At 32.4% G+C, this 24,775-nt stretch overlaps 4 protein-coding genes across 6 annotated transcripts; 3 read left to right on the plus strand and 1 right to left on the minus strand.

The window, feature by feature from the left end:
- Positions 1–1,210: 1,210 nt before the first annotated feature.
- LOC122526463 (DBIRD complex subunit ZNF326-like) lies at positions 1,211–9,171 on the plus strand. Of its 2 annotated transcripts, XM_043649882.1 has the most exons (12): positions 1,211–1,410; positions 2,191–2,262; positions 2,378–2,580; positions 2,649–2,716; positions 2,807–2,884; positions 4,846–5,315; positions 6,149–6,308; positions 6,479–6,649; positions 6,806–7,300; positions 7,399–7,534; positions 7,628–7,853; positions 8,033–9,171. In XM_043649882.1, exons 1-12 carry the CDS (start codon positions 1,226–1,228, stop codon positions 8,598–8,600), a joined length of 2,832 nt encoding a protein of 943 aa, XP_043505817.1. In that variant the 5' UTR covers positions 1,211–1,225; the 3' UTR covers positions 8,601–9,171. The 2 variants fall into 2 exon arrangements, with proteins under 2 accessions (XP_043505817.1, XP_043505818.1); XM_043649883.1 differs by lacking the exon at positions 2,191–2,262.
- Positions 9,172–10,187: 1,016 nt separating this feature from the next.
- Positions 10,188–12,014, plus strand: LOC122526466. The gene is made up of 4 exons (XM_043649885.1): positions 10,188–10,502; positions 10,585–11,090; positions 11,184–11,369; positions 11,463–12,014. Exons 1-4 carry the CDS (start codon positions 10,267–10,269, stop codon positions 11,714–11,716), a joined length of 1,182 nt encoding a protein of 393 aa, XP_043505820.1. The 5' UTR covers positions 10,188–10,266; the 3' UTR covers positions 11,717–12,014.
- Positions 12,015–12,102: 88 nt separating this feature from the next.
- On the plus strand, positions 12,103–13,479 carry LOC122526467. 2 transcript variants are annotated; one of them, XM_043649887.1, is made up of 4 exons: positions 12,103–12,497; positions 12,712–12,933; positions 13,014–13,220; positions 13,295–13,479. In XM_043649887.1, the coding sequence occupies exons 1-4, from the start codon at positions 12,353–12,355 to the stop codon at positions 13,456–13,458; spliced, it is 738 nt and encodes a 245-aa protein (XP_043505822.1). In that variant the 5' UTR covers positions 12,103–12,352; the 3' UTR covers positions 13,459–13,479. The 2 variants fall into 2 exon arrangements, with proteins under 2 accessions (XP_043505822.1, XP_043505823.1); XM_043649888.1 differs by having other exon boundaries at positions 13,307–13,479.
- Positions 13,480–15,968: 2,489 nt separating this feature from the next.
- Positions 15,969–24,652, minus strand: LOC122526465 (leucine-rich repeats and immunoglobulin-like domains protein sma-10). The gene is made up of 8 exons (XM_043649884.1): positions 24,192–24,652; positions 22,230–22,398; positions 21,287–21,420; positions 20,295–20,556; positions 18,560–18,829; positions 18,044–18,289; positions 17,744–17,945; positions 15,969–16,859 (listed from the first exon to the last, which is right to left on the minus strand). The coding sequence occupies exons 1-8, from the start codon at positions 24,581–24,583 to the stop codon at positions 16,642–16,644; spliced, it is 1,893 nt and encodes a 630-aa protein (XP_043505819.1). The 5' UTR covers positions 24,584–24,652; the 3' UTR covers positions 15,969–16,641.
- Positions 24,653–24,775: the final 123 nt, after the last annotated feature.

Genomic DNA, 24,775 nt, shown 5'->3' on the forward strand with positions numbered 1-24,775 from the left:
TATAGCAAAAACATCTTTTAAAGGTGCGCTATAATGATATTCATATAGCGCGTTGTTGATTCGTTAGTGGTAATCCAAATATTTATAGTCTTTATTAATAGTATTCACTATATTAATAATCAATCATTAAAATCAGAAATTATTTTTATCAATGTAAATATTTATATCTTGTATCATAAATTGAATCTCCGAGATAAGAATGATTGTGACATGATTATATAATATTTCTATTTTTTTGTTTAATAAATATTAGATCACGCATAAATTGCGTTTAACAGTTGTACATTGGCGTTGTTTTATGTAATTCAATACTTTAGCTTTGATCATTCAGCTGCTGAAATATTGTCTACTAGCACTATTGTGTAGATATTATTTATTAATTAATTTGGATAAATAAAGAAACTTAAAAATAATACAGCGTGTCAATATATGTCACACTGTAAATAGAGTTGATGTGCACAGGGAGTTTGAGTGAAATAGATTTATATGTTTTTGTAAATTATCGTTGTGGGACTTATAATAACAAAAACAGAAAAAAGAAAATGTGCCCATACTGCTGACATCAATTGCTTAATTAAATTGTTCATTATATATAGAAACACATGTAATCCTAAGTACATATAAATACATACATATTTTCCATGCTAAAATAATAATTAGCCAACCTATTTCTATAATAAGCATTAAAATGATGATATAAATGTATAATGAATGTGAGAATAATTTTTGAACTATTCTGTGTATAATATAAGTTCATATGAGACTGATATTATGTGTATTATTACTTATTCTTATACAATCCTTTTTATTCTCTTTCTCTTTTCTTACATAAATAAACAAAATGTGTTGTATATTTCTTATGTATATGTTTTATATATTTGTGTTGTATATTTTCTAAACTATTTTGATGTGATAATAACTTCCTTAAAAAAATATGCATAAATTTGAATATATTCATTTATCGAGCCAAACAATCGAAACTTTCAACCGACCTATCGAATAAATCTATTTGATAATACGCGTTAAATTGAAACTCTAGTTGTATAAATAAATAAAAATATATATAAAAATCAATCTCTCTCAATACATAATGATTTTATTTATTTTCTTTCTAATTGCGATATCGATAATGAAAAGATATTTATTAAAAGCAAAAAAATTAATACTTCATTTGTATCATTTCCGGTAAATACTTCTTACTTCCGGTTAAATTCTTTAATTCCGCATGGTGGCCCCGGTGGACTGGGATAGAGGTGGGACGCTACACTTGGAGAGGCAGACATTTTATTTTCGAACGTACGTCCCAGTACATCCATTGGCACGTACCGAAGAACTTAATCTAGAAATTCGTCGAAAATACCATCAAATAATACTTACTGATCAACTAGATCGTTCCACATTTCAAAGAAGGTAACAATATTATTATATATTAACGAATAGAATTCTTTTTAGTAAACGCATATCGAATTTGTTAAATTTAGCCATTTAGTCGCGCCAAACGAAAACGGTCTTATCGATTTGCGTGCTATTAGATTTCTAATGCTTTTCAAAACGATCCACGTTTAACTTCAACGATAAAAAGGTATTGAAAATTAAGTGAAAATATTAATATACTCGTAGATATATTTAAAGCAGCAAAAAAACTATTCCAATGCTATATTTGATTCCGAGCAGCACTTTATAAAGCATCGAAGGTACTGATTTTTTACGACGTATATCTTGTAAGCATAATCATCGGCACGATGATTCATTTATTGGAATGATTCTAATCATTTTGTTAAATTCGATTGTTTAATTATTATAAGTAGCTTATAGTGTATAATACGTGCATACATACGTGTACGTATGTATCGGCATCCATATACGTGAAAATGCGCGTGCGTTGCCTAGAATGGCGTGTGGTATGTGCATAGATAGCACAAGTTATGCATTGTAATACTAAATTCACCTTTATTACTATTTTCTACATTGTTTATAGATGATTCAATGTATATAGCTTGTGAATTATACTCTTTAGCTATTTTATTTGGAATATATTTAGTTTTTACTTACAATTGATTAATAATCAATAGAGCTGAGATGTTGGATATATATTATTAAAGAATATTTATTATCTCTTATACATTAGAATTTTGATTGAATTTACTTCAGTCAAGATATTCTATAAATACGTACCCATTTTGTTCGTAGACCATTCTCATCATATCTGACGCTTGTAACTCATCGGTATACTAAAATGAGTTACGGCTACAACAAATACAGGTTAGTGTTAGCGCTCAGAAGTGTTATAATGCACACATAAATATTATCGCTATAAGTAAAAATTTGAAACAAATAATAATTCGTATAATATTTATTTGATATTTATTATTGACAGTTCAACCATGAGTTCTCGTGGACGGGGATTCAGTTCACGTGGAGGTAGTTCATACAGAGGTCGAGGAGGTGGAGGAGGAAGCGATTGGGGAGGAGGATCTACCGGAGGAAATATGTCTAATAGAGGAAGTTATTCTTCTTCGAGAGGAGGTAGATTTAAATATTCTACCACTGGTTATGATTCACGTTCTAAATACAATTCAGGTTAGTTTATACCAAAGGGTATTGAATTGCATCTATTAAATAAATATTTAATCGATTATTTCTTATAGGCGGATCTGAAAGGTATTCGAGCAGAGGTGGAAGGGGTGAACATTCAAATAGTTACAAACGCCCACGTGTAAGTATTAATAATAAAGAATAAATACATATAATTTAGATATTTTGGATGAAATTTTTAATATCACTTTTGCGTGTTCGTTTTTGTTAGGATTCTTATTCTGGTAGAGATGACCATCGTTCCTCCGGAGATTCTACCCGTAAAAGGATTAGAAGCGATTCTTATCAGGTATGTACACTATGAGGAGATATTAGATAAATTTTAATGTGAAAAAGTTGTGAAAAAGTCTTAGGCTACTCCATTCTGATTCTACATTCCTAAAGGTCAAGAAGAAATTATCGACCTTAATTAAAAAGGTCGTCTTCAAATAGTTTCTCGAAATTTAAAAAAAGAAAACGTAGTATAACTTTAAACGACTGTCCTGAAAAGTTTTTTCATTTAAAATATAAGTTTATTGAATATTGAAAAATTAAACAATTTGCTTCTATTTAGCTGCAAAAACATTTTCAGGACATTCGTCTGTAAAGAGAAAAGAAAAGAAAGAAAAAAATTTTATAAGAGAAAAAGCAGGAGAAAAGGTATTCATAAGATGTCATAATTTCCTTTCAAGCGACGAGCCAACGGCTTCTTGAACACCCATTCTTTTTGCGTTGGGACACTACTGGTGGAACACTACAAATGCATCAAATAAAAGATGAAATATATACCTAGATGGTACTTAAATTATTATCCACGCACAGTCATGAAAGATAATTGAGCAAACAGACGAATTAATGTAGAAATACGGATTTTATTGTGCTCATATTGCATCAGCATTGTTCTCTGTATATAGCAATATGTGCTATGAAACCAATTTCGTGCACAGTTAGAAATCGAATTATTGAATCAAATATTGACAGCATCCCCGCATTGCTCCAACAGTTGATACTACAAAGTAAAGCTACTATAACCTTATATATATACACACACAAAAAATGACAGATTTTCTAAATTATATACTTTGAAGGAGGTGCGAATTTCTTGACTCTGAGCAACGCATAGACCTTTCCAATACAGAGAACATGCATCTTATATTGATTCCGATTACTAAAAACTGAGAAGGTTATAATAAGTATCAAGTTTTTATAAGTCAATGCATCCACTTATGCATGATCTGAGATATATAAACTTCCCAACTATAAAAGACATACCAGAAAGGTTTAGAAAATAAAAGTATGTACATATATGTCAATGATCAAATATCTATCAAATATTTTTCTCTCTTGAGTATTTCACTCTTCTGAAGGTTATATTTTAAAAAAAAAATATATATATATATATATACACATACATACGTACGTACATATGTATATATATATGTGTGTGTATATATATGTGTATGTATATATAATATCGTATAAAGATTAATCTCTTAATTAGTTTCATTTCGTTCTCAAGTTAATATGATGATAATCAAATGGCAGAAAATGAGAAAAAATAATCAATAAGTAAATAGAAAAGGATTTTTTACTATTAATATTATTCTATATGGTGCTACTCTTTCCTTCAGGAAGTTGGAAAGGTCTATTTCAAAGACTTCTACGTACAATTTTACAGAATTCACTTGATATCTCAAAGAAAACTAATAAATACTGGTCAAATAAATTAATATTTCTCAAAGATAATAGAAAAGAACGAACGTAAATCACCAAGAAACAATATATATACATACATATATATATATATTGAACTTCCGGAAAAGTATAAAAGTTTAAATTATGAAAAAAAAAAAGAGCAATGTGCAATATTAAGTTCATCAACGTTATTTAGAAATTACTTTAGGGAGTTAAATCTATAAGGTATAATAAATCGGTGATCCAACGAGAATGGGTGTAGTGAGGTTGGACGATTTTAAAGTAAATGATTGGCCCTGCTATTACAAAAAAAGTAATATGAGAAAGCTCGAAAAAACCTACGGAAGCTAGATCAGTAAGTCATTGAAAATGACATTAAACATACTTCTAGGAGAATGGAATCAAAAAATATATATATATGTCTAAATGATAGGAGAGGGAAAGAGGGGAGAGATACTGCATAAATAAAATATAAAATAAATACACGCATAAGTATGTATGTGATAAGAGAGAATGACAGGAATGGAGAAAGAAAGAAAAGAAAGGGAAGGAGCACAATTGAATTTGATTTGGCAGGGTGGAGGTGGTAGCGGTAGCGGTTCGCAGAGGTACTCGTCGTCGTACGGTGGTTCATCGACATCAGCACCATATGATGACAATAAGGGCTCGTCATCGTCGGCGGTTTATGAGGACAAGAGACAGAGCGAACGAGCCTCGTCATATCACCGTTCGGAGGACCGTCATTCTGCTTCACGGAGCTATGCACCTCCGCCACCCCCTCGCATTAGCGAGATGGCGCCCCCGACTCAGAGATATACCTCTAGTCGAGGAAGAATATCGCATCAAAGCTCGAACTACAGAGGTCGCATTTCCACTCGCGGCAGCGGTCGAGGGGGTGGATTTCATCGGATGAGCTCTCGATCGGACGTCATCATGGCTCGCAAGCGTACCCTACACTCACTCGACTATCGGCGCAAGCTGCTAGGTTCGCGTTCGCGAGACTACATCCAGCGTGTGCGCGTGCCAACTACCAAATTGCGCAGGAGGTAACTAATTAATAAGTCACTTACCAACCGCAATACCGTCCTAGTAGCCTGCTTGCTTACCCGTCAGTACACGAACTGGCTATGTCAATGACCTGAGAGTCACGATGACGATATAGACATTAATAAAATGGTAAAAGAAAACAAACCTGACACAAATGATATCGCACGAAAACAAATGTTTACATATATTGCTGAGAGGCAAACTTTTGACAGGGTCGTAATACCGAGGGAATTGATCATAAAAATAAATATGTAGTGCGCATTAATACGATGTCTGTGCGTACCATCTCCAAATGCAATGTAATTACTTTTGATACGAGAACTAAAAATACTTGTACTTTATGATGTCATTACTTATCGTTCTTCCACATAGCAGTGACTAAATAAATAAAATAAAATAAATAAATAAATAAATAAATAAAAAAAGTAAAATAAATAAATAAAAAAAAGTATATATATAAACAAAAAATATAAATATATATATATATATAAAAATGCAGTAAAAGAACGTTATTTCTAATATATATATACATATATAAGTATTTTAAGACCACGCGAACATGCGAAACCACAAGAGCACAATGGCAATGCAAAAAGGCTGAAATAGTTGGACCTTTATTGCTAAACGAAGTGCATTCTCATTATGGGGGATAAGAGCAATGAATACTATCGCGATATTTGCTGTATATCAACTATGAAAAAAAAAAAATATATATATATATAATAAATAAAAAATAAAACAAATTTTGATTGGTGATTAAAAACGAAAGACAAAGGAACCAGAACAAAATGAAGGGAAATAATGTAAGTCAAAAACCAATTGCTGTCATTAGTAGCGGTACTACTAGGCTATCCGGAAGTAAAAAGGAGTCAGGATCAGGAAGCAGCATGAAGGACAAGGATAGAGAGATGGCCAAAGCTATTAACGCTGAGTTTTCCGACGACGACGATGAAGACGATGATAACAAGAGTACATGGGATGACGAGGAGAAGGTAATTTCTCTAATTAAAAATCTCTTCACTGTGATGCCTGATATATATTATCGCAGGCATAAAATATATAATTCTCAATTAATCAAGAGAAAACTCTAGAAAACACTGTGCTTCTTCAAATTCACCGTTGTATAATTACTACTATTTCTTCCTAACGTTGTTAAATCCAGCCACATGAACGAGATGACGAAGAAGAAGAAGATGAGGAAGAGGATGAAAAAAAGAAAAAAGATGAAAAGAGAAAAAAGGAAAAACAAGAGAGAGAAAGACAAAACACCGAAGATGAAGAAGAGAAAGATGACGAAGAAGTGAAGGAGGACGAGGAAGATACGAAACAGGAGGTAGGAGGAATATTCTCTAGAATTGTCACATTTTCTACGAGAAATCTCTAGCTCTCGTGCACTCACACACTCACGCTCTCACTCTCGCTCTCTTTGATCTTAAAAAAAACTTTAAAAAATCTTAAAGCAACGTATTTTTTGCTGCGTATCCTTTAGGACGAAGAAGATGACGGCGATGATGAAGAAAGAGATGAAAATGATAAAAATGAACATGGTAGAAATGCTGATTCGGAGGAATTACCTAGTAGACGCGATGGAAGGAAATTCATCAAATTGAATTGTCCACACTGTGCGCACCGTAGTGTTACATTTAAAGAATATTCTCTGCATTTATACTCTGGACGTCACAGTGCAGCTATGAGACGTATCGCATCTCGACACAAAGCTACTTTAACACGTATGAGAGTTTTACAAAGACAAGAACAACGACGAGTAGAAGCACGCGATGCTGCTCGCGGCACTTTACCCTCTCGTACCATGTTCTGTCCTATATGCAAACTAAACTATCGTTCTATCAAAGCTATACATCAGTTGTCCGAATCGCATCGTCAAATGAAACGATTCCTAACACCATTTTGTCGTGTTTGTCGTATACAATTCAGATCGCCAATGCTCTTCGAAACACACATGTGTTCTCTCGATCACATAAAGGTAAATTTTTCCTTTTAAATATTCCAAACTTATCGAATTATTATTTTCTTACAAATATGTACGAAGGTACACTCGAGTTTCTTCTTTTATCCTTACAGAGGAAAAGCGTATGGAAAGAAAGAATGAGTACTGGAAATGGGGAGCCTGAAGCAGATTCCAGTGCTCCAGAGGAAGACGATAAGGAAGTCAATCTGGACAACTTTATGACTTTGGATTCAGTGGGTGATGTTGATGGTAAGCTATATACAAATTTCTTACATTTTTCTTTTTCTTTTTCTTTTTAGATCTGCTTTTATAAAAACAAATATAAAATTGTACCTTTTGCAGAGGACGAAGAAAGTAGCGATAAAAAGAAAGAAAAACCGACAGATGGTGAAAATGTGAGCGAGACTGAAAAAAAGCCCAAGAATAAACAAATGATTAAAGTGGGAGCAGAATATATAAAACGCGTAGAAGTACAATTTTGCGAATTGTGTAAAGTTTATCTGCCTCGTAGTGAAAACAGTGAAAGAGCAGTGGCGCTTCATTGTTCCACTCGAAGTCATCTGAAACGGTAATTGATATAAGTAAATAATAATTGTATTATATTATTATCGTTATTATGCTATATCATATAAAATAAAATAATATAATACAATATAATATAATACAATACATAACACGCACGCACAAATATATATATATATATATATATTACTTTGAAAAATTTCGTTTCTATATATATATATATAGGTATGTACGAGATAATGACGATAAAGCACTTAGAAGAGAAGCTGAAAGAATACACCTTCAAACATCGTCGTCTGTAAATACAAGTACTAATTCCAATACGATCAACGCATCTGACGCCACGAAAGCTTCAACGAATTCTGAAACTCCTACATCGACTAGTGGTATTCAGCCTTTATCCGGTAATAATGGTAGTAACAATGTTATAGAAAGTGTGAAAATCACCGAACAAAAAGTAAATGCTAATGAAACGGAGAAAAATACAAAAGTTAATAAAAATGGTCAGGGAGATGAGGACGATGATGATGATTATCATGGCGATAGCAGCGTTAAATTATGGGATGACGTTGATAAAGATTTAGGTGATATATTAAGAGAGACCGAACCTGGAACCAAATCTAGCGACGACGAAGATTCCCGTTATGATCGTTTTCGTAATTCAGATAAAAAACAACAACAACAGCATGGAAAGGAAAAGGAAAGAGATAATGAAAAAATCGAGGGAAATGATAATGAAAGTAATAATAAAAAACAAGATGCAAAGATAAAATGTGAGAAAGTGGATATATAATTATCTTGGATAAATTGTTCTAAAAAAAACAGTACGTTTCACTCATACCCTTTTCTACGTACATTATTATCTTTATATATAATTGTCTTTTAAATCTGATAACTTGGCGTACAGTAGTTAAATATTAAGTTTTATTTTATATCGTGGAAGAAACAGAAATGTACGATTATAGTACTTGTACATTAAGATATGTAATGTTTCTTTCTTGTATTTAGTTACAAACTATTCTAAGACACAGCTGTACGAGCTAAGAAAAGTTCATAAGTTGAAATTTTTTTCGTTTTTTGTCGTCTCTTGTCATCTTTTGTCATCTTCTGTCATCTCCTTCTTTTTAAAGCTAAGAGCTAATTTTTTTATTTTAAAATGATATCAAAAATATTATAATCAAGTTTTTAGGGACTCTCATTAAAAACAGAATGTAATTAAATATCAAATAGAGTTTTGCTACACGGTACCAAACTTAATTAGCACATTTCGGTTTTTCTTTGGTGAGATAAGGGCATGTTTGAAATGTATATTTTACATTACTCTTGTAAACTTCATAATGTTCAATTCCTTTGTAATTCAAAAATTATTTCATACGCACATGTCTAGCAGCAATACAAAAATTACAAACAGTGCTGTAAAAAAAATAACTTTTCATATAAATATCTCTTAGTACAATTGTGCAAAAAAATATATTTAATTCTTTGTGAATCCCAGGTATGTGGAGTAACAACAAAGACGGTAGATATTGATTTTTAATTAACATGTAAATGAAATATATAATAAAATATGTCACTGTAGACAATGAATAAATAAACTTGAAATTATTAAATACGTTCTTATTTGTCTTGAAAATATTGTAATTCCAAAATATTATCACTTATGTATTACATATAAAGAAACACGTAACATATATTCCTAGATTTTATATAGTTTATTTTTTTTTTTAAATCCTTTTTCTCTAGTTTATTGTTTATTATTTATTCAAACATTTACGGGAATTATCCATTGTTACATGACCAGAGTAAATAATGAAAGATAAAGATAATATAAAGTTAATATAAATATAAATAAATAAATTAAAATATAAAAAGAGAAAAAAAGAAAGAATACATACATGTAAATATAAATAAATAGATAATATATACACATAGAAATTAACCATACTCAAGAATAGACTTAAAATGTCTGAAGACTCTATAAATAAGTCCCCCAATGCACTAATACTACGGGAAATAATATTAACGTAATGTGATTTAAAGGAAAGATCGGATGAGAAAATAATTCCTAAATCACTAATAGAATCAATAGAGGATAATTTGTAAGAGTCAATAAAATAATTAAAAATTTTGGTGCTCTTTTTACGACTGAAATGAACAATATGACATTTAGACAAGTTGAGAGACAATTTATTATTTACACACCACACATGAAGTCTATTAAGATCTTCATGTAGAAGGTAAACACTGCGAGGGCTATCAGTACTATTAAAAATTTTGAAGTCATCTGCATAGAGTAAAAATTTGAAGTTCTTAAGAACATGCCCAATGTCATTAATAAAGAGAACAAACAAAAGAGGGCAATATTTGTCCTAATTCACACCTATTAAACACATAATAACGAGCGATGTTCATTTTTTTTGAATCTTTATCCGTTTTAACAAAATAATCTAACTTTACAAATGGCAACTGTAAGTTCAGCGTTAGTAGTTAATACTGCAGATCAGAATATTTCTAACAGTACTGCGAGTAATTCCGTTATCGATAATACAAATTATGAATCACAAGTAACACCATTTTTACAATGTTTTGTTTGTGATGTAATTGTGAAAGGACGTTATTATTTTTTAGCAACATGTAAAACACAAAGTTCTAAATCTAAAGTTATTGAAAAATTAGGAGAATTGGTCGGTGAAAGGTATCGTTATTCCAGAATTTAATTATTTCAGCAATTTCTAATAATTCAAATTTTGATTACAATGAATATGTATATATTTCAGGTATATGGTTGTTATATCAGAAGATGATGTGATTTGTCGGAGCTGTGCTAATCTTATTAACACACTTGATAGATTGGAAACAGAAATGTGTAGTATCCGAGAAAATGTTTTACGATTTTTAGAACAAAAATATTCACTAAAAGAAGGAGAGCTACTAGATAACAGTGAAAAACCCAAACTTTCTCAACCACCTCAAATAACACGATCTAATACTCGTAATTCTTGTAATCGTTTTAAAAGTAAAGACGATTTATTATGCGTTAATACTATGGAGCATAACAAAGGTAAAAAAAATGTTTGGATGCAATGCGATAAGTGTAAGTATACTACGCATCACAACTCGTTTATGATTCATCATATACGAGATTACATAAAGCAGCAGAGAATATTTTGTGATAAATGTGGTATACAATTCTCTGGAGATTATCAAGCAATAAATCATGAATGCGACGTGAATAAGCAACAAAACGAAATGGAAGTTATAAAAGATCATGAAAGAGAAAAAGGTAAGGATCTAAACATGTATATTTTTAGTCAGATATATATATATATAGAGAGAGAGAGAGAGAAATCCGTTTATAATCATTTTTGTATAATAGGAGTTTCTATAAAAGATAATAATGAAGATCTGACAAAAATGTCTGATATAGAAAAAAGTGTACAGCAAAATATGCCCATGTTACCATTCCATACTTATTCACAATTGCAAATTACCAATGAAAATATACCAGTAATACGATTAGCAAATTCTGAAAGCTTACACATTCCAAATATTCTTGAACATGGTAAGCGTAAGAAAACATCTCTGATAAAATGAAACCAAACGAATATTCTTTTCTAATAATAAAATATAAATTGTTATTAATTATCCATTTTAGATGAAACATCTACTTCGGATCAACCAATGTATGTTAGAATTTTACAGCATATTAATGTCAATGACAATTTTATGCATCCTACAGAACTAGCATCTACGCATAATGACGTTGATATGATGGTTAAAGTTAAAGATAATTCAACTAAGCAATTATTAACTTTAACAGAAGATGGAAATTTGGAAATGGTAGAGGTAACATGTTGGAATGACATGCAACCAATAGATCCAGATCCAGATACTGATATGCATTTCTGATATATAAAACAAAGTCAATTAATAATAATCATAATCGTCATCATATTTTACACAAAATTTTCATCCTATAATAATTACGAGAGATGATTATATAAAATAATTTCTAAGTTGTTGGATATTGATATATTTATAATAGTGTATTAATATCTATTAACTACTTTATCTGCAAGTTTCTCAGTAATTTTCCGTTGTTTACTATATATTAAATAATATTTTATGATTGTTCTGTGATTCAAAAATTTGTTCTCTTAATCTTTAGCTGAAGTCAAATGGTTATTAATAAAAAAAATTATCTTAATTCAATGGATAAGAATATTTGAATATTTTTGGTAACAGGAACTAATCAAATGAGATACTAATTGACATAAATAATACGTTGATAATGAATTCTTATACAGTTAATATTAAAAATGTAAAAGAAAAGAACTTAAGATTAGATATAAATATAAAATTTATCATATGTAACTTTAACATTTAGAGGTTGGAGGTATTCTGTTTGATATGTTGGCAATCCTGGAAATTTGAATTCGTTTGAGCGTACAAAAATGGCCGCCATATACGCTTGAACAGTTACCTCGTCATGTTATAAATAATGATTAATTAGTTTTTTCTGAATTATGCAGTATATCATACAGGATGGAAATCGAAGAATACGAATGTGATATGGCCCATGTTTTACAAAATCGTGACTTTACTATATTGGACAAATTATCATCATGTAGTTGTGAATTTCGAAAAAACATCGTTTCGAAAATTGCAAATGCAATGGCTGATGAAAATGGTAAATATTAAAAAATAAATAAAAACAATTTTCTGTCGATTGATAATTAATAATTTTCAAATGCAGTTTGCAATGATGTCAAGTTGGAAATTAATATTTTTTAATTATGTTTGTACGAATCCATTGTATAATTATTGACAAATTTTGTTTTGGTATATGAAAGAACTGTGTGAAAGAAACAATAAATATTATTTTACTTCTCTTTTTTACACAGAATATGCACAAACAAAGAGATCGGATGTGGTTAAGGTATCACAGTTAAAGAATCAAGTAGAAACATTAAAATCAGAAATGGATGATGTGATGTTAAAGCAGAAGATAGTAGATAAAAAGATTACGAATACAATCAAACAAGAAGAAATATCAGAAAAAGATGTAGCAGAAATCAAGGCACATAGAGACAATTTATCGTTGGAGTTAGTTGATTTGAAACAAGGTACCTACTTCTTTCCATAAAATCTATATAGGTATACATTTATGTGACAATAAGAAAAATGTTTGGTTATATTTATGTAGAGATACAGGAAAGAAAAGAGAAAAAATGCAATGAGTGGAATGCCATTAAGAGAGCTATAAATATTTACAAATCTAATTTAAATTTTGGAATCGATATAGAACTCAATGAAGATTTTGATGAAGTGAAGATATCATTTTTTAGAAACTATGAAAGTGCAAAGGATAAATATTATGTGAATTTGATTAATGAAGACAGATTATGGAAAAGTATGTATTTTAAGTTTCTGTCTTTGGGATATTAAAACTATAAATATCTATGTAAATAATTAGCTAATACTTAGTTTTTATCATAGTCAAGGAAATACACCCTACGATTAAAGAAGAACACTTGATCGATCTAAAAGGCACTGTTGATTTTAATAGACAATCAAGGATATCAAACATCACTGCATTTCTCTGTCTTTTAAGGATTGTCTTTTTAAAGTATTATATGGACGGAAATTAGAATTATACATTATATACATTATATTGAATTGAAATATTAAATGCTTTTATTATAATACTATTGCTATACTAGTGATGAAACCTTCTCACACTTATTCGATACTACCAGAGAGGTCGCATCTTTTTCCATCTCTCTGGAGTAAACAGCACACAGTTTTTGTCTTTTGTTTCTTTGGACAGGTCACCCATCCATGTTACTAACCATGCCCACATGAGTTGGCTTTAATGATCATGCCGGGAACTAGTAATCCAACGTGGCTAAGCCGTTGACTGTACAATTTCATGTTATGGAAGATATATATATATATATAATAATTAGAATAGTAAAGTCTTTATTAATAAAAATGAATTAATTGAAACACCCCTAAAACGATTTGTTGTAGCACTCCAACCATACACTTATTGATATGTTCTTATTAAAATTTGAAATTTACCATCGTTACAGTATAGTGTTTCTTTATTTGTCAATATTTATTATGTAGTACGAATAATGGTTACTCCTAGATTTTCATTTACTTAGGTATATATTTATGTTGGAAATAAGAAACTGTAAATCACAGTAAAGATAAATTACTTAAAGACTAAGTTATTAACAGGTATCTGCTTTGTCTTTTCTATATTTATATATGGCACCTACATTTAAATCAAGTTTTACATCCGTTATTATGGGTGCTAAAGTTAACTAATTTTATTTATAAAAATGAACAAACATTCGTGTACTAATGGCTAATGAAAGAAAATAATTTATACTACTAATATTCTTTTCGATAAACTAAAATCACCAATTTTTTCTACATATTTAGATATTGCGTAGCACCCATAAAGTTCACTAATTTAAAATACTTAACAATTAAATTACATCTTGATTTTGAGTTCTAGCTAATGTAGCTAGCAGTCGGCGCTAACGGCTGTCTTCTACATAGACAAATATTTATAGCTCAAATTTGTTCTTTTTTTTTAATAATCTCATCAATTTCTGTTCTAAAAAGTATTTCAGATACAAATAAAATGGAATGAATTTTTGTCAAGATATATTGGGATACTGGGGAACAATTATATTAAATGTTTCTTTTAAATAATACGTTCTTAAATAATAATAAATTGTAGAATGTGACTTTTGTTCAGATCAACATTAGAATTATTCGCAAGTATCGATAAACGTATAAGAAAAATCTGTTAACAATATAAGAGACCAAGTTACTCGGAAAGGGCCAATGTATCATGTATGCATAGAGAGACACGCTTATAACAATTCATCCCTATTGGCACTAGTTAACGAGAGGGTCAATTGATCGCCCACTTCCAATCAGCCTATAATATCGTGTGCAAAGCTTAAACTAACAGATTTCATTTACTCCATTGACCCATAGGGCCAATCGTTAGCTCAGCTATCGAAGAAATTAATTATGGATCGAAGTCTGACCGATGGGAATCGATGATTTACTATTACGTAGAATGACAGCCGTATTAGCACGGTATTGACCATATGTGATAAGATTAAAACCTAGCAGGCGACACGATTCGAACGATAAATAACGACAACTAACAAGATATTTCCATACAGAGAGAGAGAGAGAGAAATATTCCAACGAATGGCATAATTAGCAACGTTTCCAAGAGAATCGTCGTATTTAATTCGTTAGAAGAAATAATTTTGAAACGACATTCTAAGTCATCAAATCGTATTTACCTGATACATTATTATTAACGCAATACTAATTAACGATTTAATAACACGTTAGATTTGAGAAGAAATTATCGATTTAGATTTTTCCTCGATAATCTATTATATCGTCTAATTATAATAATTCGATCGTTGTTTGCTTATTACATATCTATTCTGTTTTCTTGGTAAATTTACTAAAAGATAAACGAGTTATTCATAAATATAACAAAATGTATATATTTTTAATGGCTAATATTTATCCGGTCAGTATTAAAGCGATTGGTAAAAGATTTGTTTATCATTGTATTTTATTGAAAATATTTGTAAATATTGTTATTTTGTCAGTATTTGAAATAAATGATCAGTATTTTTATAGACTTACATATACATACATATCGATAATTTATTTTACAAAATATTTATCATTAATTAAGATAAATACTGACCGAATAAATAGAAGTAAATTATAATGAATCGTTGAAGCGTATATTAAATCTATCAAATTTAGAATATACCCGTTAATATATTTTTTTGTTATGCTCGTTAGTATTCATCGTTGGTAACACATATTTTCTTCAGGTTTATAGAATCAACGACGAAACGATAACGTAAATGTATTAAGAAAGTTATTTACATCGCATACAATAAACATTGTCAATCATTAAGCCGAGACTAATGATAAATCGTTTATTTTCATTTTCATAAAATCACGATTATTCCTATTCAACTTATCTATATGTATATATATTTTTTTTCATAACAAAAGAAAAATAAAAGGATAGAAATGATAATTTTGAAATAATTCAGCTGCCGGACGTTATAGAAAAATAAATATGATTCGTTAAGACGTTGAAATTCTATTTAATTAATTAACAGACTCGCACACATGGGTTCGCGACTGTTTCTATTATAACATAATTGGCGACATATACAGAGCATCTTTCAAAAGCGTTTATCTATCGATTAACAAAAAGCTTCAAGGTTATATACATTTAAAACAGTATACAAGAAGCAGCAATTCTCTCTCTCTGTTTAACTAGATAGGACCACGTTAGTATATATATATATTATGGTATATATGATGCATACGTTTGGAAAAAAGTAAGTTTGCATATCAAAAATGAAACTACCTTGGGATCTTAATACCGTATATACCTATATATTACATACATATGTCGTCCAAAAAAAGGACATGATTTCGTCAATTTTCACGAACTAACAAGTACTAGTATTTGATATGTTTCTAATATCGGTAGCAACACGAAATCTCTCCTCAGTCATTGTGTATGTTGAGTTTAACTAACCAGAATGCGATGTTGGATTATTTCGACGATATTTTCGGCGAAATGATTCTGGTTCGTTCTATCGGGCTCCGAACGAACTTGAGATACTTTTCCTTCGTGCTTTCCAGGTACGGAATAAACACACCGAGTAACTCCTTCGAGGCGATGTACTCGCTTCTTTTTACTGACTTACTCCAGGTCGACCAAGTTTAATCCCTCTAACTATTAAGAAGGATTATTCGAGGGTCGCTGCAAAGGAAACATTAGTCCCCGAGGCTGTCGCAGCAGCCAATAAAAGTGTCGGTGGTAAGGGTGGTAAAGATGACGTTGATTCCAGTATTACTGACGATGTCGTTGTTTCACAATTGTTCGCAACTCCGTAAACCTTTGCGTGATTTACCTCGAGGGCAACAGTCAGGTCGGCCAGACCCGCGTCGCATAGTACCGGATTGTCTATAATAAGAAATTCCAAGAATTTTAAACTCATTATCGTGTTTATCCTTTAACAACAAAGTTATGGCTTGTCATTCGATCATTTTTAACGTCTCATTGATAATATGGACTTCAATATGGACTTCAAAACATTGATTAGATCGATATGTCGTTCGACTTTTATAAGAAACTAAATACATATCTACATTTTTTTTCCGTTCACGTTTTTTGGATCTTGCATTATGCAAATTCTTCGGATACAATAAAAAAAAATTAACGGTGAGTATTTATACGAGTAACAAAGAAAAAAAGAATAGGTAAGAGAAAGAGAGAGAGAGAGAGAGAAGAGTCCGAAAAATATCGAGACTAGTTGAGATAACGTGAAAGGGTCGTGATAACAGCTAAGCAGCCACTGTATTAACAATAATAACAAGCATGATCGGCCACGTACGATACAATAAATAATGAGAGATGGCGCCACAAACGCAAGGGTTATCGCGATAAATGTAACTCCTTGTAACAAATAATGTATGTACGCCTCGCTCGGGCGCCAAACGGAATCACGCTGCTATCAGGGAATAATTTATTTTCTACCGCCACTTGTCCTCGCTCTCTCTCTCTCTCTCTTTTTCCCGTACTTCTTCTTCATCTTTCTTTCTTCGTTCGTCTAAACGACGTGTTTATTAATTACATACTGGTGCCCATTCAGTAAATGCGTGTCGACTGATCTAATCATTGTAAGGGTGAAAAGTCAATTGAACTAAGATCATGATTTTTTGAATGATTTTTTTTTTATTAAATCAATGTTTAAGTGTCTCGGTTAAAAAAAAGAAAATTCTTATGATCTATATCTTGTTAGTTGAAATAAAATAAAATAATAGAATAAAATGGAAGAGATGACTCACCTTGAAGGTATATACGTAGAACATCTGGGACACCGTGAATCGTGCAACGCGTATTTGCAACCAATTCCGGCATTAGCGTTCGTATCTGATTCGCACTAACGTCTGCGCAGCAGAGTACAGGAAAACCACGGAAATCTCGACCAGAGAGCGTTAGCAAACGATTATGCGAAGCGTTTAATTCTTCCAAGGCAGGCAACCACGTCTGATTATATCAAAGAATTCGTTTAAATTTCCAATCAAAAAGAAAAGAAAGAAAGTAAGAACGGAAACAAAATAAGATGCGTTTATTTTCTTACTTACCTCAGAAGTATCCTCGAGATTGGAGAGTTCGTTATGAGATAAATCAAGAATTCGAAGACGATCGAGCCCGCGAAGATCGCGAAGGGATATCCTTGGACCGAGAGCATTATGACTGAAATTGAGTTTTTGAAGTTCCTTCATGCCGACGAATAGAGAACCTTCTAAATTTGTAAGCTCGTTGTGTTGTAGTCGCATGTCCTGAATATTACCACCCGCTATCTCATCACCTTCCTCTTCGACTAAATTCTACAAAAATCCAATCGATCTTTTTCATTCATTTTTGTTTTAATTTTAGAACATCGTAAGAGAATGATAAAGTATATAATAATTCATAAATATTGGTATTATTATAAACTATAGGGTTATATACCATATGTATGTATAGTAATTTATGATTGCACTTCGTTCCACAAAAATTTCTATTAGTAATTTAAAAATTATATTCTATATTTATAAAATATGCAGTATTTTTTAGCATAAATAAAAATGTAATTGCTATAAAGAAATGTTGCTTACCTCCGATGGCGTTCTTCCTCTACGTAACCGAACTATTCTATTGTTAGAAAGATCGAGTAATCGTAGCTCACGCAAACCGCGTAACGAAGCAAATGAGAACTCTCGTAGCTCGTTGTGCGTTAAATTGAGGCATTTGAGAGACCTTAGAGGGTAAAGGGCACTATTGGCCCCACTTCCATCTTCGTTATTACCACCAAGAGATTTCAAAGAGTTATGTCCAAGTTCGAGGTCTTCCAGCATCTCAACTTCCACGAAGTCCTCTTCCTTCAACTGAAAGGAAAACATTCAAACTCTTTTCTACGAACTTAATAAAGAGCTCTTTTTTAAAACTAATTCTACATTAACAATCATCCCAAAAAAAGTCATTTTCTTAAATAGTAAAACGTCTAATGTAAAAAATAAGAAAGAAAGAACGAAAAAAAAAGAAGAAAAACATAAAAAGAGTCAATGAATCGTTGAAAGAACTCAATGACCGTCGTCGAAGTCTCGCTCCATTTGAAACGACGTTAAAACGATGATAAACTTCTCTCTCGTGAACTCGGCATTTGCACACGGAAAAACACGCGAGAGTAAGTAAATAAGTAAGTAAATAAGTAAGTAAGTAAGTAACGTAACGTAACGTAATGTAATTAAATGTAAGTATTAGATGTATATAGCAATTAATTCGATTTATTGAATTATTAACAAAATTTAGTATTTATTTATAAAGTTATCTGTTACTCTTCGAAATAGTCTCCATTATTTTCGATGATTTGGGTTCATCTTTCAATTGTCGAATTCCTCGACGAAAAAAAGATTGGCGATTTTGATGCAACGAATTAATTGTTACGCTTAATGAGTAACGTAAATACGATTGAAAATGATCGACGTGTCGCGACGATTTCAAGAAAAAAAGAGAGAGAAAAAAAATGAACGTTTTCTCGCTAGATAATGGACGCATCTAACAAGTAAGTATGCGCATAGCTTTCGTAGTTTCTTCTTGCTCAAACCTCCCATAAAAATAAAAAAAAGGAAAGAAAAAAAGGAGAGAAAAAAAGTAAGAAAAATAGAAGAACATCATATAAGCTTGCGTCATGATAAATAATCGTAAACGTCGAGATCGAAGCCCCTTAAGAATCGCTTTCTACAGATAAGCCGATCTCTCGTAGTTGGGGGCTGAGAAAGAATTTATCCGATAAACGTCCGCTCGAATGAAGCTTTAATCTGCGCGACGGAACTACTCGGCATAATAATTATGTTACGTTGCGGTAATTGACTTAATGCACGGCACGCTCTAGAGAGACGCCTCCGCGCGAGTCCCTTGCTTATACCGATGTAGAAGAAGAGAGATGCTGTTTGCGGCTCCTCCCCGTGCAACGGAAAGAGACAGAGAGAATGAAATATATGTATGTAAGACGAGCTTCACACGAGTACGAATTCTTACATGTATCCGCGCGTGCTCGATATGACGTTCTCGGGGTTCTCTTATACACTTCTAACTAATAAAACAAACTATGCGACCTTTCCTTTTTTTCTTTTTTTTATCTTATAGATTGCTATATTTATCGGGTCAGTATGTTCAAATATTTTTGACCGGTATAAATTGTTACATTCAACTTTTTTTCTATATTATAAATAATGATTTCCTCCCCAAAAAAAAAATAAAGATGTTAGTCGTAATTAATTTTTGACAAAAACACATGCGAGAAAAAAGAAAAAACGAATACATTATATACGTGTACTATCGTTAATTTACCTCTTGCAAATCATTGTAGGAAAGCTCGAGAAACTTGAGACGTCGTGCCTTTTGTAGAGCCCCGCTTAATGTACGTATCTTATTGTGCTGAAGGAAGAGAGATTCCAAACGGTGAAGATATCGAAACTCCATCGGCAGATGAGTCAGCTTATTGTCCACGGCGTATAGCATTTTTAAATTGTGCCCCGAGGACGGTAATTCGCCGTCCAACGACGTGAGCTCGTTCGAATTTACGAGCAACCATTCCAGTTGATTCAGATCACTAAGAAACGGAAAGACATATTTCATTTCTATTTTTTTTTTATTATTTCTTTACTTTCTCTCTCTCTCTCTCTCTCTCTTTTTCTTTTTATCTCTGTCGTTCTGTGTAAATGTGTGAGTATCTGTCGCGAGGGAAAGTGAAACATATTTTTCAGATCTATGCTTCTATTGAAAAAAGACGAAAAGCTAATATTTTTTTTACTTTTTTTTTATAACGCATAACACCATAACACGCGCACTTGAGTTAATTCGAACAGCTCCACATTTTATATTACTCTATAATGTATAAAAAAAAAGAAATGATTGTTTTACTATTTGCATAATCTAACCAAATTGTTAATCATTTGTTCTTGTTAGCATTTCGTATGCCTAAAATATTGAATTTTAATGCATAGTTTTTGTCTTTTGAAAGAAATGCGCGTTAAAGGGTTAACCGATAAAAGTTAATACACGTGATGACTCATAGCGATCTTAATTGTATCCTTCTCTCGCGTATATCCTCGTCTTAATCGTTCGAGTCGATCAAAGAGTCCGTTCGTAACATAGTCGATGATGAATAGAGCCAATTAGATAAATGGTACTATCAGAATAGTAAATATCATTGTACCGTGAGAGTAAAACGTGAAAATTGTTCGCGATAGATCTATTATTACCTGTCTAATTATTATTAGTTCCTTTTGAAAAAATAAATGATTATTCCAATCGAATGAAGATGAAGATATTTCTCTTACCGTAAAGTGCGGTTCAAAGTGTGAAGCCGGTTTCGGCCTACGTGGAGATGCTTCACCAACGGTGGTAAGGAACCTGGCACCATCTCGGAGATGGCATTTCCTGCCATCGACAGATGCTGCAACGTCGGATTATACTGCAATAAGAATAACCGAAAAGATTTTGATATGTACACGTCGAAACATTCTTTAAAATAATAAATAATTTAAGACATATATATATAAGTACAAAGATAAGTTTGTTAACATTAAACGTAACCACGACCGATCGAATGAACATTTATTTTATTATTACTTAAGCCAGTATCAAATTGATAATCATTTGCATTCGATTGTAAAAAATATATTATTGTTGTTAAAAACCGGTTACAAGTAAAAATAGGTTTATACGAATCGTCGATAAGTTTAGCGTTCAAATTTCGTTGTACTATGTCGTAAAAAATGTTGAAATAATCCAATTTCACGATTATCGTTTAATGCGAAAGGACTAGATCAAATATAACATCGTAGTCGAATGGACGTCGAATCATTTGAGTTGTCTCATTGCGACAACAACAACGACTCTTTAATACAATACGTAAAGAAAAAGAAACGTGCATTTGAGGCACGAGGCACTCGTTTATAAACGATTCTACTCGCTTAGAATCGCGAATCATCAATTGCAACTTTAACATTGTCGCGGTAATTCGACGCACGTGAATCGTCACGTGTGCGTGCGAAGCATACGTTATAGGTACATACATATATACGACTACATATGCATACATACAAATATTCCGTCAAGTTCTTTGAAAAACAAACTTCGTGTAATCTTTCTTTTTCTTTCTACGGTGCATTACTCATGCATTACAAGAAAAACAACGATTATATTCTCCAGCGTGTAATAAATAATAATCGATAGATAGAGAAATCTAAACGGATTATTAATTAAATTATTATAACTTACCTTAAAATCGTCGAGATCGATACGACTTATGTGATTTCTGCTAAGATCCAGAGTCCTCAGTAACGAAAGATGAGATAAAATGTGTCTTGGTATCGCTGGGACATCGTTATCGGCAAGACTTAAATATTGCGTCCGTTCCAAGCCAGCAAAAACGTTACCCTCAACGAGCCTTCAAAATAATATAATAGTTGGTGTTGATAAATTCAACTTTTTTTTTTCCCTTAACTTTCAAATATTAATCCTTCGAAAGATAAGCTAGCGATAAGCAAAATCGAAACTTTCTTTTAGGAGAAGCTGGAAAGGCATCTCCTTTCGATAACGCGTTATCTTCCTTCTTGAGTTTAAACCACGCACGTATTCATTCTCACACACGCGAGCTTGTCCTGAGAAACACGTGGCCTATTCGTATCAATGAACAATATGCAAACGTAATGTGTCACTTTCAAAACATTTTTATTCGAAAATTTATCCGCCTTATCGTATTCTTATTTAATTGTTCGATTATACGGAAAATTGTATCGCATTTTTTAAACAAAAGGATTAGAGATCGGACGAGTTTAAGATCGATCGAAAGCTTCGATTTAATTATCTAGGGAAAACGTATGACGCGAATTTTCAATTATCGCGATCATCTCCGGCTCGAGAAATAATTGAAATTAAAATGAATTGCTTTTAATCGGAAGTCGACAAATCCCAGGACAAATACGTACGCGTTTGGATGGGTTGTTGCGAAAAGGGTAGGGATGAGGGGGGAGGGAGGGGGATGGTGGACGATCGCTATCATAGGATTATTCACTTAACTGGTTTGCTCGCGGACCGTTTCATTATTTAATTATTGCAAGACGATAAACGCAGGGCTTTCCGAGATAACTCTTTCGAAAAGGTCAACGATTATAAGACTCCATTCTTACGTTCGTGTTTCTCTATGTTTCTTAGCTCGTGAGAACGCGCCTTTTCGCATTCGAAGATCGTCCGCATTTCAAGGACTCGCATTTTCCTTCGTTTCTCGTGGTATGCACGGCAGGATAATCAAGGAAGACCGGTGTACACGTAGACGTTCTTTGTCTTGTTCGGGATAAAAATTAGAAGAATCATATTTTTCTAAGAAATGAGAAAATTCATGGATACTACCACTGCTACAGCGCGTTTCCGTTAAAAACTGCAGATAAACGTCTAATCTATTTTTTCTTTTTCTTTTCTTTTTTTTTTTTATGAATTAGAACTTAATCGCACAATAATGTGTTTTAGTTTAATAGGAAAATCTTAGCTCGATGTTCGCAACGATAATTGAGTCCTGGGATATCGATGCGCGTGTCATATTTGCGAATACGCGTGAATTCCCAGTCGTTGGATAATCTAGGAACGCTCTAATGTTATTGTTTTTATTATCGCATTTGGTTTGAACATCGTAGCCGAAGAAAAATGTTAGGTCGAAATTACGAGAACGATAATATCACATTTGTAAAACGTCAAACGCGTGATAGATAGATGGAACGAGAGACGGGGGGTGGGGGCGGGGCGGGGGAGGGAAAACAGTTGGGACGATATAGTCGAGTACGTACGAACGCGCGCATAGGGGAGTGATCAGATTTCGATCGGTTAGAAGAGATGGTGAAAAACATTTCTCACCATCGGTTTACGTACGATCCGAGAAAACGATAAGAGAGATAGCACGAGTCGAGGTCATGATATACTGAATTAGTTAATCATATTATTATTTTGAAATGATATCGTTTAATCGATCAATTTCCCGAGTTATAATATAACGAATAATATTTCAAATAAGTCCTTTGTTTCCAATAGAATATATACAATAGGTACAACAATTACATAGCAAAGGTTATTTCAACGTATTATATTAACGTATTCAAATTGAAATAAAATTTGATAAAGTTTCCAAGTTTGCTCTCATAAAGAAGTTATATATCTATTAAAAATACAAAAAGCAAATTTCTAACTCACCCGAGATGATCGTGATTTAATTCGAGCTTGGTGATTGACATCTTGAGCTGTTTAAAATCGTGTAGCGATATATCCCTGAGATTGGAATGAGAAACTTTAAGGGTGATTTGTTGTTCGGGAGTAAACTTCCCTCTAAGGGCATCGGCTAGTTGCTCGAAGGAGTCCAAACGTTCGCAGGCGACCTCGATGCGTTCCCCGTGTCCCCCGTGATGAGGAGGAGGAGGCGCTGGAGGAGCATTGTTGCCGGCATTGCCCGTGGTCTGAGCCGGATTGATAACGGGATTGGAGAACTCCTCTTGTCGGCAGGTGCATGGACTTATTTCGCGCCTCACGGCACAGTGAAGACTCGTACTCGCCGCGAGTCCGAGAAGCGTGTAAAGTAACCCCGACATGACGACGATATACCTTCGAGTATATCTCGATTTTATTCACAAAACACTCGATGACGAGACACGCGCGATAGAGAGATACTAGCGGTACGAATGATCGCGTTCAACTGTCGCGAAACCAAGTGCGAGAGGGAAGGAAGGAAGGAGGGAAAGGAAAGGAAAGGAAAGGAAAGGAGGAGAGAAAAAGAAAAAAGG

This window comes from Polistes fuscatus, unplaced genomic scaffold, assembly GCF_010416935.1.
Source record: "Polistes fuscatus isolate 324 unplaced genomic scaffold, CU_Pfus_HIC Scaffold11, whole genome shotgun sequence".
NCBI lineage: Eukaryota > Metazoa > Arthropoda > Insecta > Hymenoptera > Vespidae > Polistes > Polistes fuscatus.

Bases quoted from the DNA above. Each gene is read 5' to 3' on its own strand.
- LOC122526463 (XM_043649882.1), top strand. From the start codon at position 1,226: ATGGTGGCCCCGGTGGACTGGGATAGAGGTGGGACGCTACACTTGGAG. The intron at 7,301-7,398 runs GTAAATTTTTCC...TTATCCTTACAG, and splicing joins GTTCTCTCGATCACATAAAG to AGGAAAAGCGTATGGAAAGA. The intron at 7,854-8,032 runs GTAATTGATATA...ATATATATATAG, and splicing joins ACTCGAAGTCATCTGAAACG to GTATGTACGAGATAATGACG.
- LOC122526466 (XM_043649885.1), top strand. From the start codon at position 10,267: ATGGCAACTGTAAGTTCAGCGTTAGTAGTTAATACTGCAGATCAGAAT. The intron at 11,091-11,183 runs GTAAGGATCTAA...TTTGTATAATAG, and splicing joins AGATCATGAAAGAGAAAAAG to GAGTTTCTATAAAAGATAAT. The intron at 11,370-11,462 runs GTAAGCGTAAGA...TATCCATTTTAG, and splicing joins TCCAAATATTCTTGAACATG to ATGAAACATCTACTTCGGAT.
- LOC122526467 (XM_043649887.1), top strand. From the start codon at position 12,353: ATGGAAATCGAAGAATACGAATGTGATATGGCCCATGTTTTACAAAAT. The intron at 12,498-12,711 runs GTAAATATTAAA...TTTTTTACACAG, and splicing joins TGCAATGGCTGATGAAAATG to AATATGCACAAACAAAGAGA. The intron at 12,934-13,013 runs GTACCTACTTCT...ATATTTATGTAG, and splicing joins GTTAGTTGATTTGAAACAAG to AGATACAGGAAAGAAAAGAG.
- LOC122526465 (XM_043649884.1), bottom strand. From the start codon at position 24,583: ATGTCGGGGTTACTTTACACGCTTCTCGGACTCGCGGCGAGTACGAGT. The intron at 18,290-18,559 runs GTAAGCAACATT...GGATTTTTGTAG, and splicing joins GAGGAAGAACGCCATCGGAG to AATTTAGTCGAAGAGGAAGG. The intron at 16,860-17,743 runs GTGAGTCATCTC...TTCTTATTATAG, and splicing joins TCTACGTATATACCTTCAAG to ACAATCCGGTACTATGCGAC.